This window comes from Protomyctophum bolini (genome assembly GCF_963924005.1).
Source record: "Protomyctophum bolini genome assembly, chromosome: 15".
Taxonomy (NCBI): domain Eukaryota; kingdom Metazoa; phylum Chordata; class Actinopteri; order Myctophiformes; family Myctophidae; genus Protomyctophum; species Protomyctophum bolini.
In genome coordinates this window covers 31,677,341-31,693,743 of record NC_137876.1, presented here as the reverse complement: position 1 = coordinate 31,693,743, position 16,403 = coordinate 31,677,341, and the positions used below count along the sequence as shown (strand labels likewise).

At 41.4% G+C, this 16,403-nt stretch overlaps 1 protein-coding gene across 6 annotated transcripts in view; it reads left to right on the top strand.

Annotated features, from left to right (window-relative positions):
* The window catches only part of stxbp5b (syntaxin binding protein 5b (tomosyn)), a 32,529-nt gene extending 19,247 nt beyond the window's left edge, over nucleotides 1-13,282 (top strand). Inside the window, exons 17-29 of one of the 6 annotated variants that reach the window (XM_080783982.1) lie at nucleotides 480-605; nucleotides 1,704-1,852; nucleotides 4,046-4,108; nucleotides 4,196-4,255; nucleotides 4,350-4,397; nucleotides 5,779-5,829; nucleotides 6,076-6,177; nucleotides 7,706-7,945; nucleotides 8,530-8,899; nucleotides 9,590-9,755; nucleotides 10,747-10,858; nucleotides 11,078-11,298; nucleotides 12,140-13,282. In XM_080783982.1, the coding sequence (XP_080640108.1) occupies nucleotides 480-605; nucleotides 1,704-1,852; nucleotides 4,046-4,108; nucleotides 4,196-4,255; nucleotides 4,350-4,397; nucleotides 5,779-5,829; nucleotides 6,076-6,177; nucleotides 7,706-7,945; nucleotides 8,530-8,899; nucleotides 9,590-9,755; nucleotides 10,747-10,858; nucleotides 11,078-11,298; nucleotides 12,140-12,181 (1,750 nt within the window). In that variant the 3' untranslated portion in view covers nucleotides 12,182-13,282. The remainder of the gene's footprint in view (nucleotides 1-479; nucleotides 606-1,703; nucleotides 1,853-4,045; nucleotides 4,109-4,195; nucleotides 4,256-4,349; nucleotides 4,398-5,778; nucleotides 5,830-6,075; nucleotides 6,178-7,705; nucleotides 7,946-8,529; nucleotides 8,900-9,589; nucleotides 9,756-10,746; nucleotides 10,859-11,077; nucleotides 11,299-12,139) is intronic. The other 5 variants (XM_080783983.1, XM_080783984.1, XM_080783985.1 and 2 more) reach the window with 5 other exon arrangements.
* Nucleotides 13,283-16,403: the final 3,121 nt, after the last annotated feature.

Genomic DNA, 16,403 nt, shown 5'->3' with positions numbered 1-16,403 from the left:
CCGAATACTTCAGAATTGTGTGATGAATATCTGCAACCCCCCCCCCCCAGATGTAATTACAGCATGATTAAGTAAGAAAGTAAGTTCTGTGTGAGTAGAGCATGGCTTTGACCCTGCCAGGGTTAGGAGTTTGACTTCCAATTGGACCATTCATTCTTCAAACACATTACATGGTCAATGTCTGGGACAGATTACATAACTTTTAGTGAAATTAAAGGACTGCAGTTTCTGAATCTCACTGCTCTTTCTATTCCTAAAGGGTGTTTATCTACCAGTAGCTAACTAGGAATGTCAGATTTCCTTCACCACTATTCCAACATTTGTTGAGAAGTGAGAGTAGTGATGGGCTTAGTTTTTCTAGACAATCCGTGTGTAGCACACCGGAATAAGATGAGAACAACATGGAGAACAAGCAACTACTTTCAACAGCTTGTGGCATAATTTCTGCATATTGTTGCGGACAATATTTTTTTCTGCAGGGTGAAGAGCTCCCCGCTGAAGCAGTCTCCGGGCTACCAGGTGGAGTTAGTGATCCAGCTGGTCTGGGTGAGTGGGGAGCCACCACAACAGATCACCAGCCTAGCTATCAACTCCTCCTACGGCCTGTAAGTCTCTCACTCACTCACACACACACACGCACTCACACTCATGCGCACACTCTCACACTGTGCTCACTTCTCTCTGTCTGTTCTTTGTAGCCAGAGGCCATAGTCATACTGTCGGGGGGGGGGGGGGGGGGGGGAATCCTGCTTGATTTGATTATATCAGTGCACTAGAGTGTAGCTGAACTTCTTGTCCAGACAAACTAACTGTTGCCACACATTGCAGCCAGTTAAATACCTCAAGTAGCATTTAAGAGTACAACGATACTCAATGTTATTTCATGCCTGTTAGGAAAGTTACACGACTGACGCACCAAGGTGATGGCAATAATACTAATTACCGTAGTCTTAAGTCCAAACACACCAAAGGGTCACCATGCTACTCCTTGGGTCCAAACGGTTGCAAGGAGTTAACGCTAAAACCGTCTAGTTTTTTTTGGTGTGGTTTGGGCCATTGAATTCCATGCGTTGAATCACTAGGGTCAACGTGTAACAAGACATATCACACCGCAGGGACAACGCTAAAACCGTCTTGACCCTTTGGTGTGGTTAGGGCTTTATGTCCGGGCTACACTGGGGACGGAACGGAACTGTACGCTAGACTGGCTACACCGACAACTCGTCCGTGACGGTTCGTCCCGCGGACACACGGAAATATAGAGCACAAGCGTAAAAAAAAAAAGATTCATGTGTGTAGCTTACGCATAACCTGCGCACCGCAACCACGGTTTCATTGATTATAGTGGCAGGGTGCCGTTGCAGAGCCAATTCCGTGTCCAGTGTAGGCCCTTACCATGCATTTCATGAAAACTAGTTTATTGAAATAATGTCATGCACATTTGTCCAGTGCATAGCCTACTGCAGGCCTGGTTGACTAGATTTAGAAGACATTTAGAAGCTTTTGCTACTGAAATGATCAATTATTTTATATGGAGAAATCCCGTCATTTAACATGCATCTCAAAAGGTTGAGAAGGACAGCTTGCCATCGCAGAGTGGGTGGAGCTTATCGAAGTGCAAATTGAATGAATACAGAGGAGACTGTCTCATTCTAGCTTTGTGTTTTCTAATACAAACAAATACCACCTCTCTTGTGTTACAGTGTGGTGTTTGGCAACAGTAACGGTCTGGCTGTGGTGGACTACCTCCAAAAAACATTGCTGCTGAACATGGGCACATCAGAGTTGTACAGTCCCTCTGATCCCTACCAGAGGCCTTGTTCTCCGCGCAAATCAAGACAGCCCTCCGGAGGTGAGCATTTCAATGTAACTGTTTCACTGCTGCCGTCTGTCTTTCTCTATTCCATAAGGCCTCTCCTTTCCGTCTGTGACGTCTCCCATCCTGCACTGGCTACCACAGTCAAATATGTCTTACATTAGTTATTGCTTTATTTAGCTGTAATTAATTTAGTATTCCTTCACATCGGGTAAGAGATTAATATTATCGTCTGAATGGTGTCAGCCGTCTAGGTCCATCGCAGGCGATCTGTGAAGAGAAGACAGGTTTGACACTTGGCAGCCAGCTTGGCTTTTGCAACTTCAGCCCCCACCCTGCCCCCCCCCCCCCCCCAGCAGTAGCTCCTCCCCCTCAAGAGGGTGCGTCACTTACAGATTCTCCCATCTGTTCATTTGGACAGTGAAAAGACACAAGAGCATGGGGCACGGTGGCACAGTTGGTAGTGCTGTCGCCTCACAGCTAGAAGGTCCTGGGTTCGATTCCCGCTAGGGACGCTGTGGGCACTGGCGGCGTGTTCCCTCCTCCGTGTCATCAGTGCCCATACCCGAGGCGGGGGTTGGCGAAAGGGCCTTTCTGTGTGGAGTTTGCATGTTCTCCCCGTGTCCCCTAGGGTAGATACCCTCACAAAAACATGCAGTAATCCTGGTCTCTAAAACTACCTCCCCCTGGCCAGCCGGGGCGCCTGATGGAGGGGAAAGGAACTGGTCGGAATAACGTGTCCCTTCCACGCGCTACGTCCGGCCGGGGAAATTCCCCCCTGTCAGGTGAAAAGAAGCAGCTTGGACTCCTCATGCATAGAAGGAGGCATGAGGTCAGTCCGCTGCCCCCCCAGGTTGGCAGAGGAAGTGTAGCGCCCAGGATTACATTAGATAATTGGCACTGGGTGAAAAGAAAACTGGGTTACAAAATCGTGGGATAAAAATTATAAAGTAAAAAAAAAGAAAAGACACAAGAGCATGCTAGTTAAGGGCACATGTACTGTACATGTTCACAACGTATCTGCTTGTAGATCAGTCATTTTTTTAAGTAGAAATCCCGCTTTAGTGAGCTGTGTACTTGTTGGCACGATGTGGCACTACAGTACATGTTTATCACTTTATTAAGTCATAACATGTAATTTAGCTTTGCTTAGTATTTGCTTCTGTCAAGTCATGTTGTTTTATGTCATGTTGTGTTTTTCACTCTGTGCCTCATCATGCTTTCATTCTCGCTTTGTCTTTGCGTTGTTCATTCATCTTGTTCTCACTGTGGCCATCGAGCTGTATTCAACACTTTTTTGTGCAAAGAATAGCAGTTATTAAGCTACACAAAGGATAAAGGCAATGTCTGACATTTCAAAAATATTCCCTGAATCAGTTGTTTGGATTGGTACGAGTCAAGCTGCTGGCTTCTGCGATCCTCTGCTTCTTCCTGAAATCTGAAAAGAGTGTTACTCTTAAAATAACAATCTGGATTTTTGTGTATTCACTTAGGTTTTCCCTGTTCTGTTGTTGACCTTATTTGACTGTTGGTCTCTCTCTATGATTTTGTAAAGACATTCCAACTTTGACGTCTTGCATGTCCAGCCTTTCTAACTTGTATACTGAGTCTGTGAAAAAACTACACTCTTCTCGCTTAAGTGAGTCTTTCTTTTCCTTCATCTCTCAATACCATAAATCTGTTCTTTAAGTCCTCCATTTTTGTCTATTCTCTTTTCTCTCACATCAGATCATTATGTTATATACTATGTGATGAATACATAAAATATACTGAACATTATGTGAACAACTAACTAAGTACTGGCAATGACATCATCAACTGGCAATGACATCAGCAACCTGCTTACGAATAATCTAACTGCCTGCTGCATACAGTGTTTCTGTGTAGTTTCTTGACGGTACAAACCGCTGAGATACCTTGGGTCAACAAATATTAACTTTTTTACTCGAGTGGAAACCTATTTGCTATGTGGTTGAGTGTGCTGTGCTTATGTTAGCATAAAGAATGGCGTGTTTGTAAGAACAGCCCTTTGTATAAACTTTGTCAATGTGTTCGAAATCACTCTTTAATACTCACTATATAGTGCACTGCACTATATAGTGATTATGCCATTTTGTAGTGGCGTCCAAATGTATAGGGATAATTATTATGCCCTACGTATATCGGACTCATCTTAAACCACAATGCGTTGTGAAAAGTAGCTTACAACATTCTGCATCCTCCCGACAGGACTCTGTGACTCCAATGACGGCTCCAACGCCTCAGAGGATCGTTGTAAATCACCAACTTCAGGTAAGCCTCCAATTTTACCTTCTTTCTACAAAGAAACTGTTGGTGTATGGTTCATTCTGCTTACACTGTTACTTACTTGGCACGTAGGATCTACCTCACCCTGCAATTCTGACGATGAACGCAAACAGCAAAAGTTCATTGAAAAGGGTACTGTATTCGCCAAACAATCTGCATCCTACAAATCTCTGAGCTGAAAAATGTCAAATGATTGACATGTACTATTGTTATTGTCATTTTTCAGTGAAGTTCAAAAGCAGGCGTTTCTCCAAGACTGTTGCCAATGACTTTGGTACTGTATGATCAGAATGTACTCTCTCGCTCCGATTTCTCGGTTTCTCTCTATCTTAAATGACTCGTCTAACCATGCTGTGCCTTAATAGAGCATCACACAGTGCAACTTGTGCCACTGAAACAAAGAAATGCATTCCAGCAATGTGATCTTTGTTTACTAATCAAAAGGTGTTGGGGTCATGTACTGTATTTGATTGATCAAATTGATCAGGAATGATTATTCCCAAATGCATGAATGATAGAAGTACTGCATATCTTTTTGTACAGGTTGCAGATTTTCTATGCAGCTTGAATCACAATTACTAAAGTAGCCATTTGTCAATATAAAAATTAAAGTCTATGAATATAACAAAACATTAAAGCCACTGATGAAAGACACAAAACTGTTTATTTTCAGAAGAAACAGAAGCAGAGTTTCGTGTTGCCTGTACTTATATACTTAAATAAAGAACACCAACCTGGCTATATTCTGGTCCAACTCCAAGTATACAAAGTCTAGTCACAATCACATACTAAAAATAAACAAACGGCTCCTCCAATTACAGTATCATGGGCCCTTGATACACCACTACAGCTTTTATGGCTTGAGCATGCCATGGCAAACAAGGCCCCACTTTCATTACAGATCTTACAGAATGTTATTCTTCATCCAGAAGCATAGAAAATCTGCATTGTTTATTTCCTCACAAAACTAATGTCTAACCATAACTGAAGTGAACTCTCTCAATCGTAGCGGCTGTCCTTGATGCCATATTTGATTGCAGGGCTTCTTCTGTTGACCCTACTTTGCTTCAGTTGTTTTGCTTCTTCTTATTGCCCTACTTTGTAGTAAACTACAATAATGACATTTTAATGACACGTCGTCTTGACTTTTTCCTGCTTTGTTTGACAGTACAGTCCCCATGGCTGTGTGATACTGCTCAGTGTCTCGCAAATGTTTGTGGGATATTCTTGGCAGTTTTTTGGGCAACGCACCCAGACAAGGGCTTATTAAGGAAACTATGTTGGATTAGCATTTACATTACAGTATTTTCATTTAGCTGACACTTTTATCCAGAACTGCAAGCATTTTTTAAGCTTAATTTCCTATCACTACACATGGCATTGCTAATTCCAATCTTATTCTTGGACGTTGCCAAAAAAGATGTCATGTGTATCACTATCCAATGTTTGAGCATGATGCAGTAGCTCAATGTATGCCTGCTGGGTGCAGTATCTCATTTGAATGTGGATTGTTGAGTAAAAAGACATTTGAGAAAGCTGAGATTTGTCAGAATTGGAATAATTTACATTATTTTGCGTTATGAATAGGAATGTATGTTTCTGTTACAGCCAAGATTATTTGCATTTATGAATAGGAATGTATGTTTCTGTTACAGCCAAGATGTCACGGAAAATTAGCTCGCCTACTGAGCAAAAGCCAGACTTGGGTAAGCCATCCTGACTTTCAGTTTTGAAGCACTGTCATATTTCCTTACAGGTGTGACCTCCCTGCGTAATCACCTTTCAATCCACTGTTTAGAGTGTGTGTGCGTGTGTGTGTGTGTGTGTGTGTGACTGTGTGTGTGTGTGTATATGCTGCTGTTTTTCTTCCAAGATTGTGTCAATGTGAATGAAATTCCTGTTTTGTAAGCTGAGACACAGCGACCAATTTCTGTGTTTGCACTTTGACCCAGAGGAGAGGGTGCGGCGCCAGTGCTCTTTGCCACATAAAAAGAAAAGGTGCTCCCCTGTCACAAAGGAGTATGTCCGTAGACTATGCTCAAATCCTGAATATCGTGAGTGGGCCATCAGTGGTCTGAAGTGTTATTATAACGTTTACTAACCCCATCTGCACCATTGCTGGGGTCTTCCTCTCCTGGCTTGGCATGCAAGTCTGTGTGGTCACTGACTCACTAATACTCTCATCATTACTTATTTCCTTGTCTTTTTTTTTGGAGGAAGTTTCAGCTGTATGACTGCACTCATACGTGTTGGAAATCTGGCTTTTCTTGTTTGCACTTTCTTGCCTCTGAAACACAGCGGTGATTTGTTCACCCTTTGTGTTTGAAGTTCTTAATGGGAGACATGGTGCTTCTGTTGGGTTGACCTCACTAGCCTTGTCAAAGAGGGTAAAAGCCTGTATTTAGAAATGTTGTCAGCCTGGCAACAAAACATGAATTTGTTCTTTCTCTAGAGTTGTAGTGGGGTTGCCAAAATATATATATATATATATATATTATTTTTAAGAATCTATTTAAAGGAAGAGTGATATGAGCAGAAGAAGATCAATGTCAAAAAGCCTGGAGGATATTAGTCTTTTGGGACATTACATACTGGGTTATCCTTTGTTAGTTACTGCATATTCGGGTCATGTTGTTAAAAAGAAGACTTGGAGCTTGGTACCATGCCGTAATAGAGCGTCGCAGTCCCTCCCCCTTTCAGAACGACGAGTGGCCCAGGAAATGAATCGCAATGCATTTTTCCCATAGGCTTTTCAGAAAGTATTTATTTAAAGACGGTTACGCCGCGGACAAAGCCAACTCGGATCGTGACAAATCATGACAATGAACACAATATTTTGGGCCGATCAAATCATTAGAAAGGAGAAAATAAAGGCAGGAGACAACACTATTTGTTTTGTTTTTCTTCTTATAAATTATTTGATCGGCCCAAAACATTGTGTTCATTGTCATGATTTGTCACGATCCGAGTTGGCTTTGTCCGCGGCGTAACCGTCTTTAAATAAATACTTTAAGAAAAGCCTATGGGAAAAATCCATTGCGATTCATTTCCTGGGCCACTCGTCGTTCTGAATATAGCAAACGGTTGTTACCCACATGGCATTACAGCATGGAGAATGGCATGTGCTACAGCAGTGGTTCTCAACCTTTTACACTAGACTGCTGACTTAAGCAAGATTTATGCTTTATGCATATGCCAGCATTGCTCGCCTAAACAAAACTTTTTTCCCTTTTTTTTTTTTTTTTTTTTACAATTATTTTTGGCAAGTGATAGTTGTGCTATAAAGCTCTGGTTCTCAACCTGAGGTCCAGGGACCCCCTTGGGTCCTTGAGGAGTTACAGGTCAGTAGCTGAGTGTGGCCTAATGCATATCTAACTGGGGTTACTTTAATTTAAAAAGGTTGAGAATCACTACCTAAATTATGGTTAGGTCAACTGCTTAGGTTCAAGCAGTTCACTGTTCATGGGTGATTACCAGTTAGTGCAAGAAGAAGAGGCTCTCTTCATACTTCCTCTCTCTTTCATGTATCCCTTCTCTCATTTTAATTCTCCTTCACTCCATTTTTTTCCTCTCCCTGTCCAGATGCCAAGGACAACTCGTTCTGTCGTTCACGCAGCTCCAGCATGACGAGCATAGACAGAGAGTCTCGAGAGGCCATCTCCTCCTTCCACTTCTGCGAGAGCTTCCCCAGGAAGACGGACGTGGCGGTCAGCCCCAGTGTGCTGGTGGGCACCACCACAGGCTCCGTGCTGGTGATGGCCCTCAGCCTGCCAACCAGTGCTGACCAGAGACTGCTGCAGAACACTGGAATATCCTCCTGTGGTACGAAGAAGTAGTGGGCCTCAACCTGTGGCATTTTCAGTCTTCTATGCAGGGAGTGTGGGTGTGTGGTGTCTGAATGTGACTTGGCAGATTTTGAATAGATTTAAAATTTCCACAGCTTATATTATTTATATAATGTGTTTTGGGCCTACTGTACCATGTACCATCTGTGATGGGACATCTTCTAACATCTTAGCCAGGGATTGCTTCTCCAGACATACAGTACAGTATGGGTCAGTAACATCTGTCTGAACAGTAAAATAATTTATTTTTTATCAGGTTGACCACTTGAACGAACACTAGCATCCCTATCTTGGGGGTCTACAAGGCGATCTGCATGCTCACAACGTGCGACGGCAACACGTCGTGAGCTTGTAGATTATCTATTTTCCAATGGATGGAAGAACTTCGGGATGGGGGCTTATTATAGAATATAGACCCCTGTACACTGTTCAAATCAGAGTTACAAAGTGCTTTAATTACAGTTATGCAAAACGGATAGAATCGCACAGTTTTATAAATAAAACAAATAAATAAATCTAACACAAGAAATAATGTAAACTCATCTCTTTGTGCATTGTCAGGCACTTTGGTAAAACTGAAGGGGGGCATCCTGACCATGGCCCTGCTGGATGCAGCTGGCTCTCTGCTGCCCCCTATGTACGAGTCGTGGTACGACCCCAACGCCTCTGAAGAGGACAAGGAGAAGGAGCGGAGCAGGAGACGCAGGCCGGCCTCCCCTCCCGCCTCCTCCTCCCAGGAGGGCCAGGACAGCCAGTATGTTGTGGTGTGCTCGGAGAAGCAGGCCAAGGTTGTGGCCATGCCCTCGCAGACCCGCCTGTACAAACACAACATCACAGAGTCCTCCTTCGTGCTGAGAGCCGATGTGGTGCAGATGGCCACAACAAACTGCATCGCCTGCTTCTGCGCCAATGGACACATCATGACTTTGAGGTAGCCTCCTCCATACATGCTTCATCTGTAGTCATTAATACCAAGTGTGTTGTTTTAGCTTTTATTTTGTTTTATTGTTTTTCAATCAACGGGGTACAGATTATTATTTCCTTTTTTTTTTTTTTTTTGCAATAATGTAGAAACAAATAAAAGGAAAACCAAAACCAAACGCAAAAGTAAACCTTTTTTGTTTTCAACATGTCTTGGGTCTCTTGGGGTTTTAATAATAATGTATTCTTCATTTTATAGTTTTGTTTTGTGATTTTTATCCTCTGTTCGTGATGGGACAGTACAGAGACAGACATAATTCAACACAAAATGTATAAAATGGGGGGTGTATTACATCATTTATATCATATATGGGCAACTGGCTTTGGGCTTTAATCACTTCAGTCTATATTAGTAGCTGAATGACTATGTCCAATGTATTTGCATTTAAATTAACAAAGTTAACATTAGTATAACTAAATTAATTTGAAATAAAATAAAAATGTTACCATTCAGGATCCCAATTCAAAAATAGCAAAACAAATATTCAGGATTTCAATTCAAATATAGCAAAAATAGCTGATCGGCTATTTTTGCCCCCGACCTGCAATGTGGAAAATAAATATAGTGGCCCTCTCCAGTCAAACTTGCCCAGCCCTGATGTGTATACTTATTATACTCCTGTGTGTTTTTCTGCCAAAGTTTGCCCAGTCTGCGCCCCCTGGTGGATGTGAACTACTTGCCACTGACAGACATGAGGATAGCCAGGACGTTCTGTTTCTCCAGCCTGGGACAGGCCCTGTACCTCACCTCCCCCATGGAGATCCAGAGGATCACATACAGCCAGGAGACCTGTGACAATCTGCAGGTCACATACCGTCACATCACTCCCACTTTGTTTTAGGGAATTCATATCGATAATATATATATATATACAGTGAAGAGGTTTGGGTTGTGTACTTACCTTGCCATGATGTAACTCCAATGTGAGCAATTTTTTTTTTTTAATTTCTTGTCCACATTTGGAGTTGGACTACACAACCCAAACCTCTACAAAAGTGGTCTTACCCTTTAAAAACCCCAGGGGGTAAATCCGCAACATCGGAGTTGGAACCGGAGACCAATTGGGTCTCCATTGACCCACTGAGAGCTGTTCAGAGGTGGACAGCCGCTGCCCCCGCTGGCAGGGGCAATGGGGCTCAAGAGGTTAACACCAGAGGCAGATCCCTACAGCATTTTGTATAGCTCAGTGGTTTCAAACTTTTTCCTAATTCAAAATTCAACAATTTTTAAACACACACATAAATGACACAGATGCTTTCCCGAAAATGGGTAGGTTATAGGCCTGACTTAAACACTGTTCTCCATTTGTCCATCCATTAGCACGTTGTGTAAATAATGGTTTGACAAGTGCTTTAGAAAACAACTATTATAAACTTTACACTGTGAGGTGAAATAGGAGAAATGGAGGACTAAGGTAAAACAAATTGTGGACTTGTCAATGTCTGAACATAAATGACTGCTGTTTGTTTATTAAATAGTTGAGCATAGTTGTATTTAGGTTACCGGTATGTATTGCATTGCAAGACCTCGATATGCATAATGTTAAGTCCACAAGATGGTGACATATTTATGCATGCCACAAATTTGTAATTTCACCATGCTAGAGGAGATGAAGATCAGGAAGTGACGCATGCATGAACGCACACATACAAGCAAGTTAGCGCACACACAGACTTCATAGTCCCCCCTCCACCTTTTGTGGTTGGCGACAATCAGGCAGCCTAGACTAGAGCACAGCTTAATCCAGTACGTACAGTACATACTGTACATCGTTTGACATGTTGTTTCTTCTCCAGGAGATGCTCAGTGAGCTGTTTAACCCGGTGGAGACACCAGAGGCTCCCAACAGAGGGTTCTTCAAAGGCTTGTTTGGTGGAGGGGCACAATCCCTAGACAGGGAGGACCTCTGTGAGTACACCACCTACTGTAGCTTCATGTTAACTTCAGCTGTTTTGTTTACAAGTTCTGTTCTCATTCTAAAATAAGATATCCTATAATAGCATGTACTAGTAATCCAGTCTGGCAGTGTGTCTGTGTTCTATTTATTTATTTTCCCCACGTTTAAATGTTTCTTCTATACTATATAAACAACGTTAATTAAAAAACCTTTCCTTGTATTTCTGATAGTTGGTGAGACATCTGCTGGTAAAGCCTCCCGCAGCCTTGCCCAGCACATCCCTGGCCCAGCGGGCATGGAGGGCATGAAGGGGGCTGCCTCTGGAGTGGTTGGAGACCTTGCCCGTGCCCGGATAGCTCTGGATGAAAGAGGGCAAAAACTGGGAGAGCTGGAGGATCGAACGGCGGCTATGATGGCCAGCGCAGACTCTTTCTCCACACACGCCCACAATGTATGTTTCACAGCTGGCCTTAATTTCAAGACGCCAAATCGCTTTTCTCAGCTTCCTTTACAATCAGAGCTAAGCCTAGGCTTTACAGTCAAAAGTACAACACACAGTATGTGCAAAGGATAGGGTTGTGCAGTTATAACCTTAATATGGTAACCTGAGATATTTGAAAATGACGATGGTATCCGTTTCAACACCTTCGTAAAATTGTGATGCAATTCAAACTTAGACACTTAGGTGTTGTCATCTTTAGAAAGGGGTCTTTTTTTCTTTCAAAGGGATCTGAGTTGTATAGCGGGCAAAGTTGGTGCCTCCAATATGATGGCTGGCAGAGAGTTCATTATACTGGATTTGTGCTGCATTCTCATAACCTGACTCTGCCAGATGGGGGTGGTATTGAGTCACAAGTTCACAATCCAGTTTGTGAAACAAGTAAGGAAAGGAAAGGTACTATGTTTACCCAGGGTAACTGGACTAAGCTCAAGAACTTGTTTACAGCCAGGCCCTGCTCATAGAACATATCATGTTAGAGGTTCAATGCCTTAGGTTAGCATGCTCATCCATCAGTACCCTGATGATTGCCGTGGCACTGGTCTGGGATCAGCACCACAGCGGGATGTCTGGTCAATGAGGCCCATTATTCGGAAAAAAGCATTGTCCGCATAGACTCTCACTTGCGCCCCATTTGATGTGAATAAATGGGATTAACCGGATACCACCCAACCGGAGATTGTCTTGTTAACAATGGCACACAACATATCAAGCCCAGTAACGTAGAGCGTTTTTACAACGTAATTTTTCTTTCTGTTTACCTACTCTCTCGCTTGTGTTATTTCTCCCCCAGATGATGCTGAAGTACAAAGATAAGAAATGGTACCAGCTCTGATGGATCGCTTGCAGAGCGTTTCTGACTCTTTAATCGCGTTCACCACTTTCTCTCTGAGAAGATGCAGCAGCAGGTCCCTCTCCTTCTGTTCTCCATTTCTCTTCATGTGGGGGGAGGGGTCCATCCTCTAACAAATATGATGCTTTTGAGAATTTTTGGGGGGTCTCACACAATGCGTTACCAGAGGATTGCTGGGGGAGTGGATGGCATCCAGCCTGATGATGCAAAGACACACGAGAGGAATGGAAAATAAGAAGGAGGTCTTCTGAACATGTCTTTCTGTTTCAACACAGAGGGACAGAAGGAGAACAAGAACTTTTCACTCATCTGCCACACCCTCATAAACACACACACACACACACACACACACACACACACACACACACACACACACATACTGTACATAGTATATATATATATATATATATATATATATATATATATATATATATATAATATCTATACATATACTATACTGCTGTTTTGTTCTGAAAGAGGAAAGACAATTCTATGAAACAAGTGCTCGTAGTGGCCTGATTGCTGTGGTTTTCTTTTACTTGCCCTTTATGGTGTCTGCCATATGTGAAGGACTTGACATGAGGAGAAAAGTCTGAGGAGAAGCCGTCCTGTTGAATTCTAGTCAGATTGACGTTTTGTTGACTGTTAGTATGCATATCAACGATTGGAAGAATGAGGCACTCTGCCTGTTCGGTTTTGTTTTTGTACTCTTTCTAATTTATTTTCAGGATTTAATCTCTGATCTTATATGTCAGCTTGATTTTGTTTTGATTTTTATACGAAGGATTTGTCAAGCACTTAAAACAGAATAACTATTTTTTTTTAATAAGGATTTGTCAAACACTTGGAACAGCAGATTATTGACAAAGAGGTGATGATGAGCCTTGTTGCATCTCGCCAAATAAGGGCTGGTAGTGCACTAGATTATCACCCATCATTTGTATGGAAAGATTTACCTATGAAGGTTCTAGGTGAGACGTAGATGCAATGTGTTTTCTGGAAGTCCAAATTTTGCCTATTTATTGGGATAATGCCATCCTAATAAGTAAGCAAGCAAAAATAGACATTTGTGTGCTGGGCATTTTCTCCTCAACAAAACACGAATGTGCAGGAAATGTTTACCCCAGGCTGAGAGAGTTTACATTGATTTATAAATGAAGAGTTGATACACTGGAAAGCCCCTGAAGTTGTCAGTGGCTGCAGCTACAGTATAGCCTGACGTTGCAGTGCGACAAGTTGTGAGCTTGTAGATCAGCTATCATGGGTGCAAGACACCGGCGTGCAACCAAGTAAAAATCAGGTGTAAATCACACGGGAATAATGATTCACTCGTGGGTTATCCTTTATTTTTTGTTACAGTTCTCAAACTCCTTTTGTGAATGATTCTGATCTGTAGACAGCCGTTTGTTCTTCTTTTGATAATTTTTGGTAGGGTTTTGCTTTTCCACCTAAAAATACGCATGTATCTCTTCCAGCACAATGGATCTGGTGTTACTGTATTGTTAGATGCCAGTAGAATGACCAAGCACCACAAAGTGTCAGTACAAATTTTCATTGGTCATATTTCTGAAACCATCAACTTTAAAAAACCAAACAAAAAAAGATTCTCTTCTGCCTTTGCCTATCATGATGCATATACTAACCTCTACCTATGTGTATATCTGTCTGTTTGTGAACATGCATATATTCAGGAATATGTGTATGGGCAACATTATTTATAATACTACATAGATATACAGTATATTAATTACATTAGGTCTTTTGATATTTTTTGTTTTTGCTTGACAGTGTTTTTCAATGTGATTACCTAGACTTCTCGTAATTAGGATTCTTTTTATGAGGTGCAAGGATATGCTGCTATTTGTGTCAATGTAGGAGCATCATTTGTCTGTCTTTTATTTTGAAAAGAGGGAGACAAAGACCTTGTATCAATCCAGATTGCTGCCAAATGTTGTAAATAACAGGACAACTGGACACAAATCTGACAGTGCAGGTTTTGGCCACATGACATACATTAGTGGCCATGTTCTTTTCTGACACCAAAGAGTTGCTTAATTTCACAGCGTTGTCTTGTGTTTTTGTTTTCTCAATGGTTATAAATCCTGAGGTCTCCTGTTTGTAGAGAGAGAGGGTGCCTTTGAGGCCATAGCATCCACTCAGACCGTCCCATACTGCTGTAGATGTATTCAGAAGACAGGAAAAGTGTATTTGAGGGGGTTCATTCCAAAATGAGATATGTGAGATACTTATGTGCTGTGGACTCATATCGAACAATTGCTGAAATGACACTTAAACCCATGTAGTATTGGTGAACATCTTTGGTTTAGTATCCTATGATAATTTTCTTATGAAATTGTCACATCTTAGAATGTATTTATCCACCACAAGTACTGAGTAATCAACACAAATGTTTTTCTTTTATCAAAGACTGAAATAGAGCTTTTTGGAGTGACACCCTTCATTTTTCTTATTTGGCAGATATAAACTTCATTGTTACTGTGCCGTGTACTACTGAGCGAATGCGTTAGAACGAGCAGATGGGGGGGTTTGCACTATTTTTTTGTACCCAAGAGTAATTTGATTTTGTTTTCTCTACATTTGGACCAAAATATGAAAGAAAGCTTATCTATGTCATTTGCCAATTCTGCTGATTGCTTCACTTTCAGATTTGTTTTCAATGTCAGTTTAATGATATGATATATTTATATATTTGAGAACCTATATACATTTTATTTCAATGATATATTACAAATTAATACCTTTAATGTACGTTTGAGATAAAAACACATTTACGTCTAAACAATGGTTCTGTATAAATTACCCATTGTCCAAACATGGAAAATAAACATGCTCATCTTATATTGGAGCTTCCTGAAGTCTCAGGAGTGTGTGATCTCCCATGGGAACGGGGCTTAGAGGCTTTCAAACAGCGGCCTCCAAAAGAAGTGCTTGAATTCACAAAACATTGTATGTCCTAAATGGTCTCTTATTGCACATTGGATGCATGATGTGAAGTGTTTACAGAGTTGAAACAACCATGTATTATCCCCTTTAGAGATTGACTGTTCCTGGCATTTGTATCTACCACCAAGTTGAACAAAATCTATATTCTCGTCAAAACAAGACATTTTCTACCGTTTATTTTGTATTTTCATTTTGAACATGCTAATTGTATAACTGTGAGAGATTATATTTATTTTCATGTTGGTTTGTACTTGTTTTTCTGTTGGTTTCATGTACACAACTCTTGCATACCTTCACCTTGTAGGCCTACTAGCAAATCATTGAAATCTACACTGGACTTGCAGTATACTTTTATCAGTCACCATAACTTAACATCTATCTGTCTACGGGGATGAATATCTGTGGAGTTGCAGTATAGTCTCTCATAGTAGACATTTTTTGTACAGTTTTATTAAGATAAATTTCACATGGTTGTCTGACGATCTGCCACAAACAATTTAAACATGTAGTATACTATATATATAATGGAAAATAAATGTAAACTAAATCGTGGTTGTTTTGTCTTTAATGTTTTTAATGTCAGTCAGCTTCATTGCATGTTGAGGCTTGTTTGTTTTTCTTTGTACTAAATCGTGGTTGTTTTGTCTTTCATGTTTCTTGTCAGTCAGCTTCATTGCATGTTGAGGCTTTTTTGTTTTTCTTTGTACTACTCACACATGGCTCTTCTCGAGTTAGCCGCCTGTCCCAATAACACCGACAGAGGGCGCCAGAGGTCAAAATATTTTCAACCAAACCAAGGAGAACTAATCCAAGCTTTGTGAATGTGCTTGATGTCTCTGAGCATCACGCTCACTGGATGGATAGAGGAGTCTGGCCTGGGAGAGCCAATAAAGTTCATATCGTGGAAGCTGGTCTCGAGGGACGGCACAGGTACTGAGGTACAGACGTCAGACAATAATCCTTTGCATTCAACCTTGCGTTTTATTCAATGCCATGACAATGGCAGTGTTTTGTTTGTTCTTCTGCACAGTGTCAACTGTGTAACGCACGGGCTCTATGAATCAAACAAAAGAGATGAACGGCCAGTCTGATAGCCAACTTCGGGAGACCCGGACATTTGTTAGGGTAACTTCAGATATTTGGTAAGCTCAATCAATGAATCACTGTTTTGCTGTTGCATGCGAAGAAAAAAAAGACTAGTATTTTTGTAAGAAATGCAATATATGCGTCGTTGGCCGCA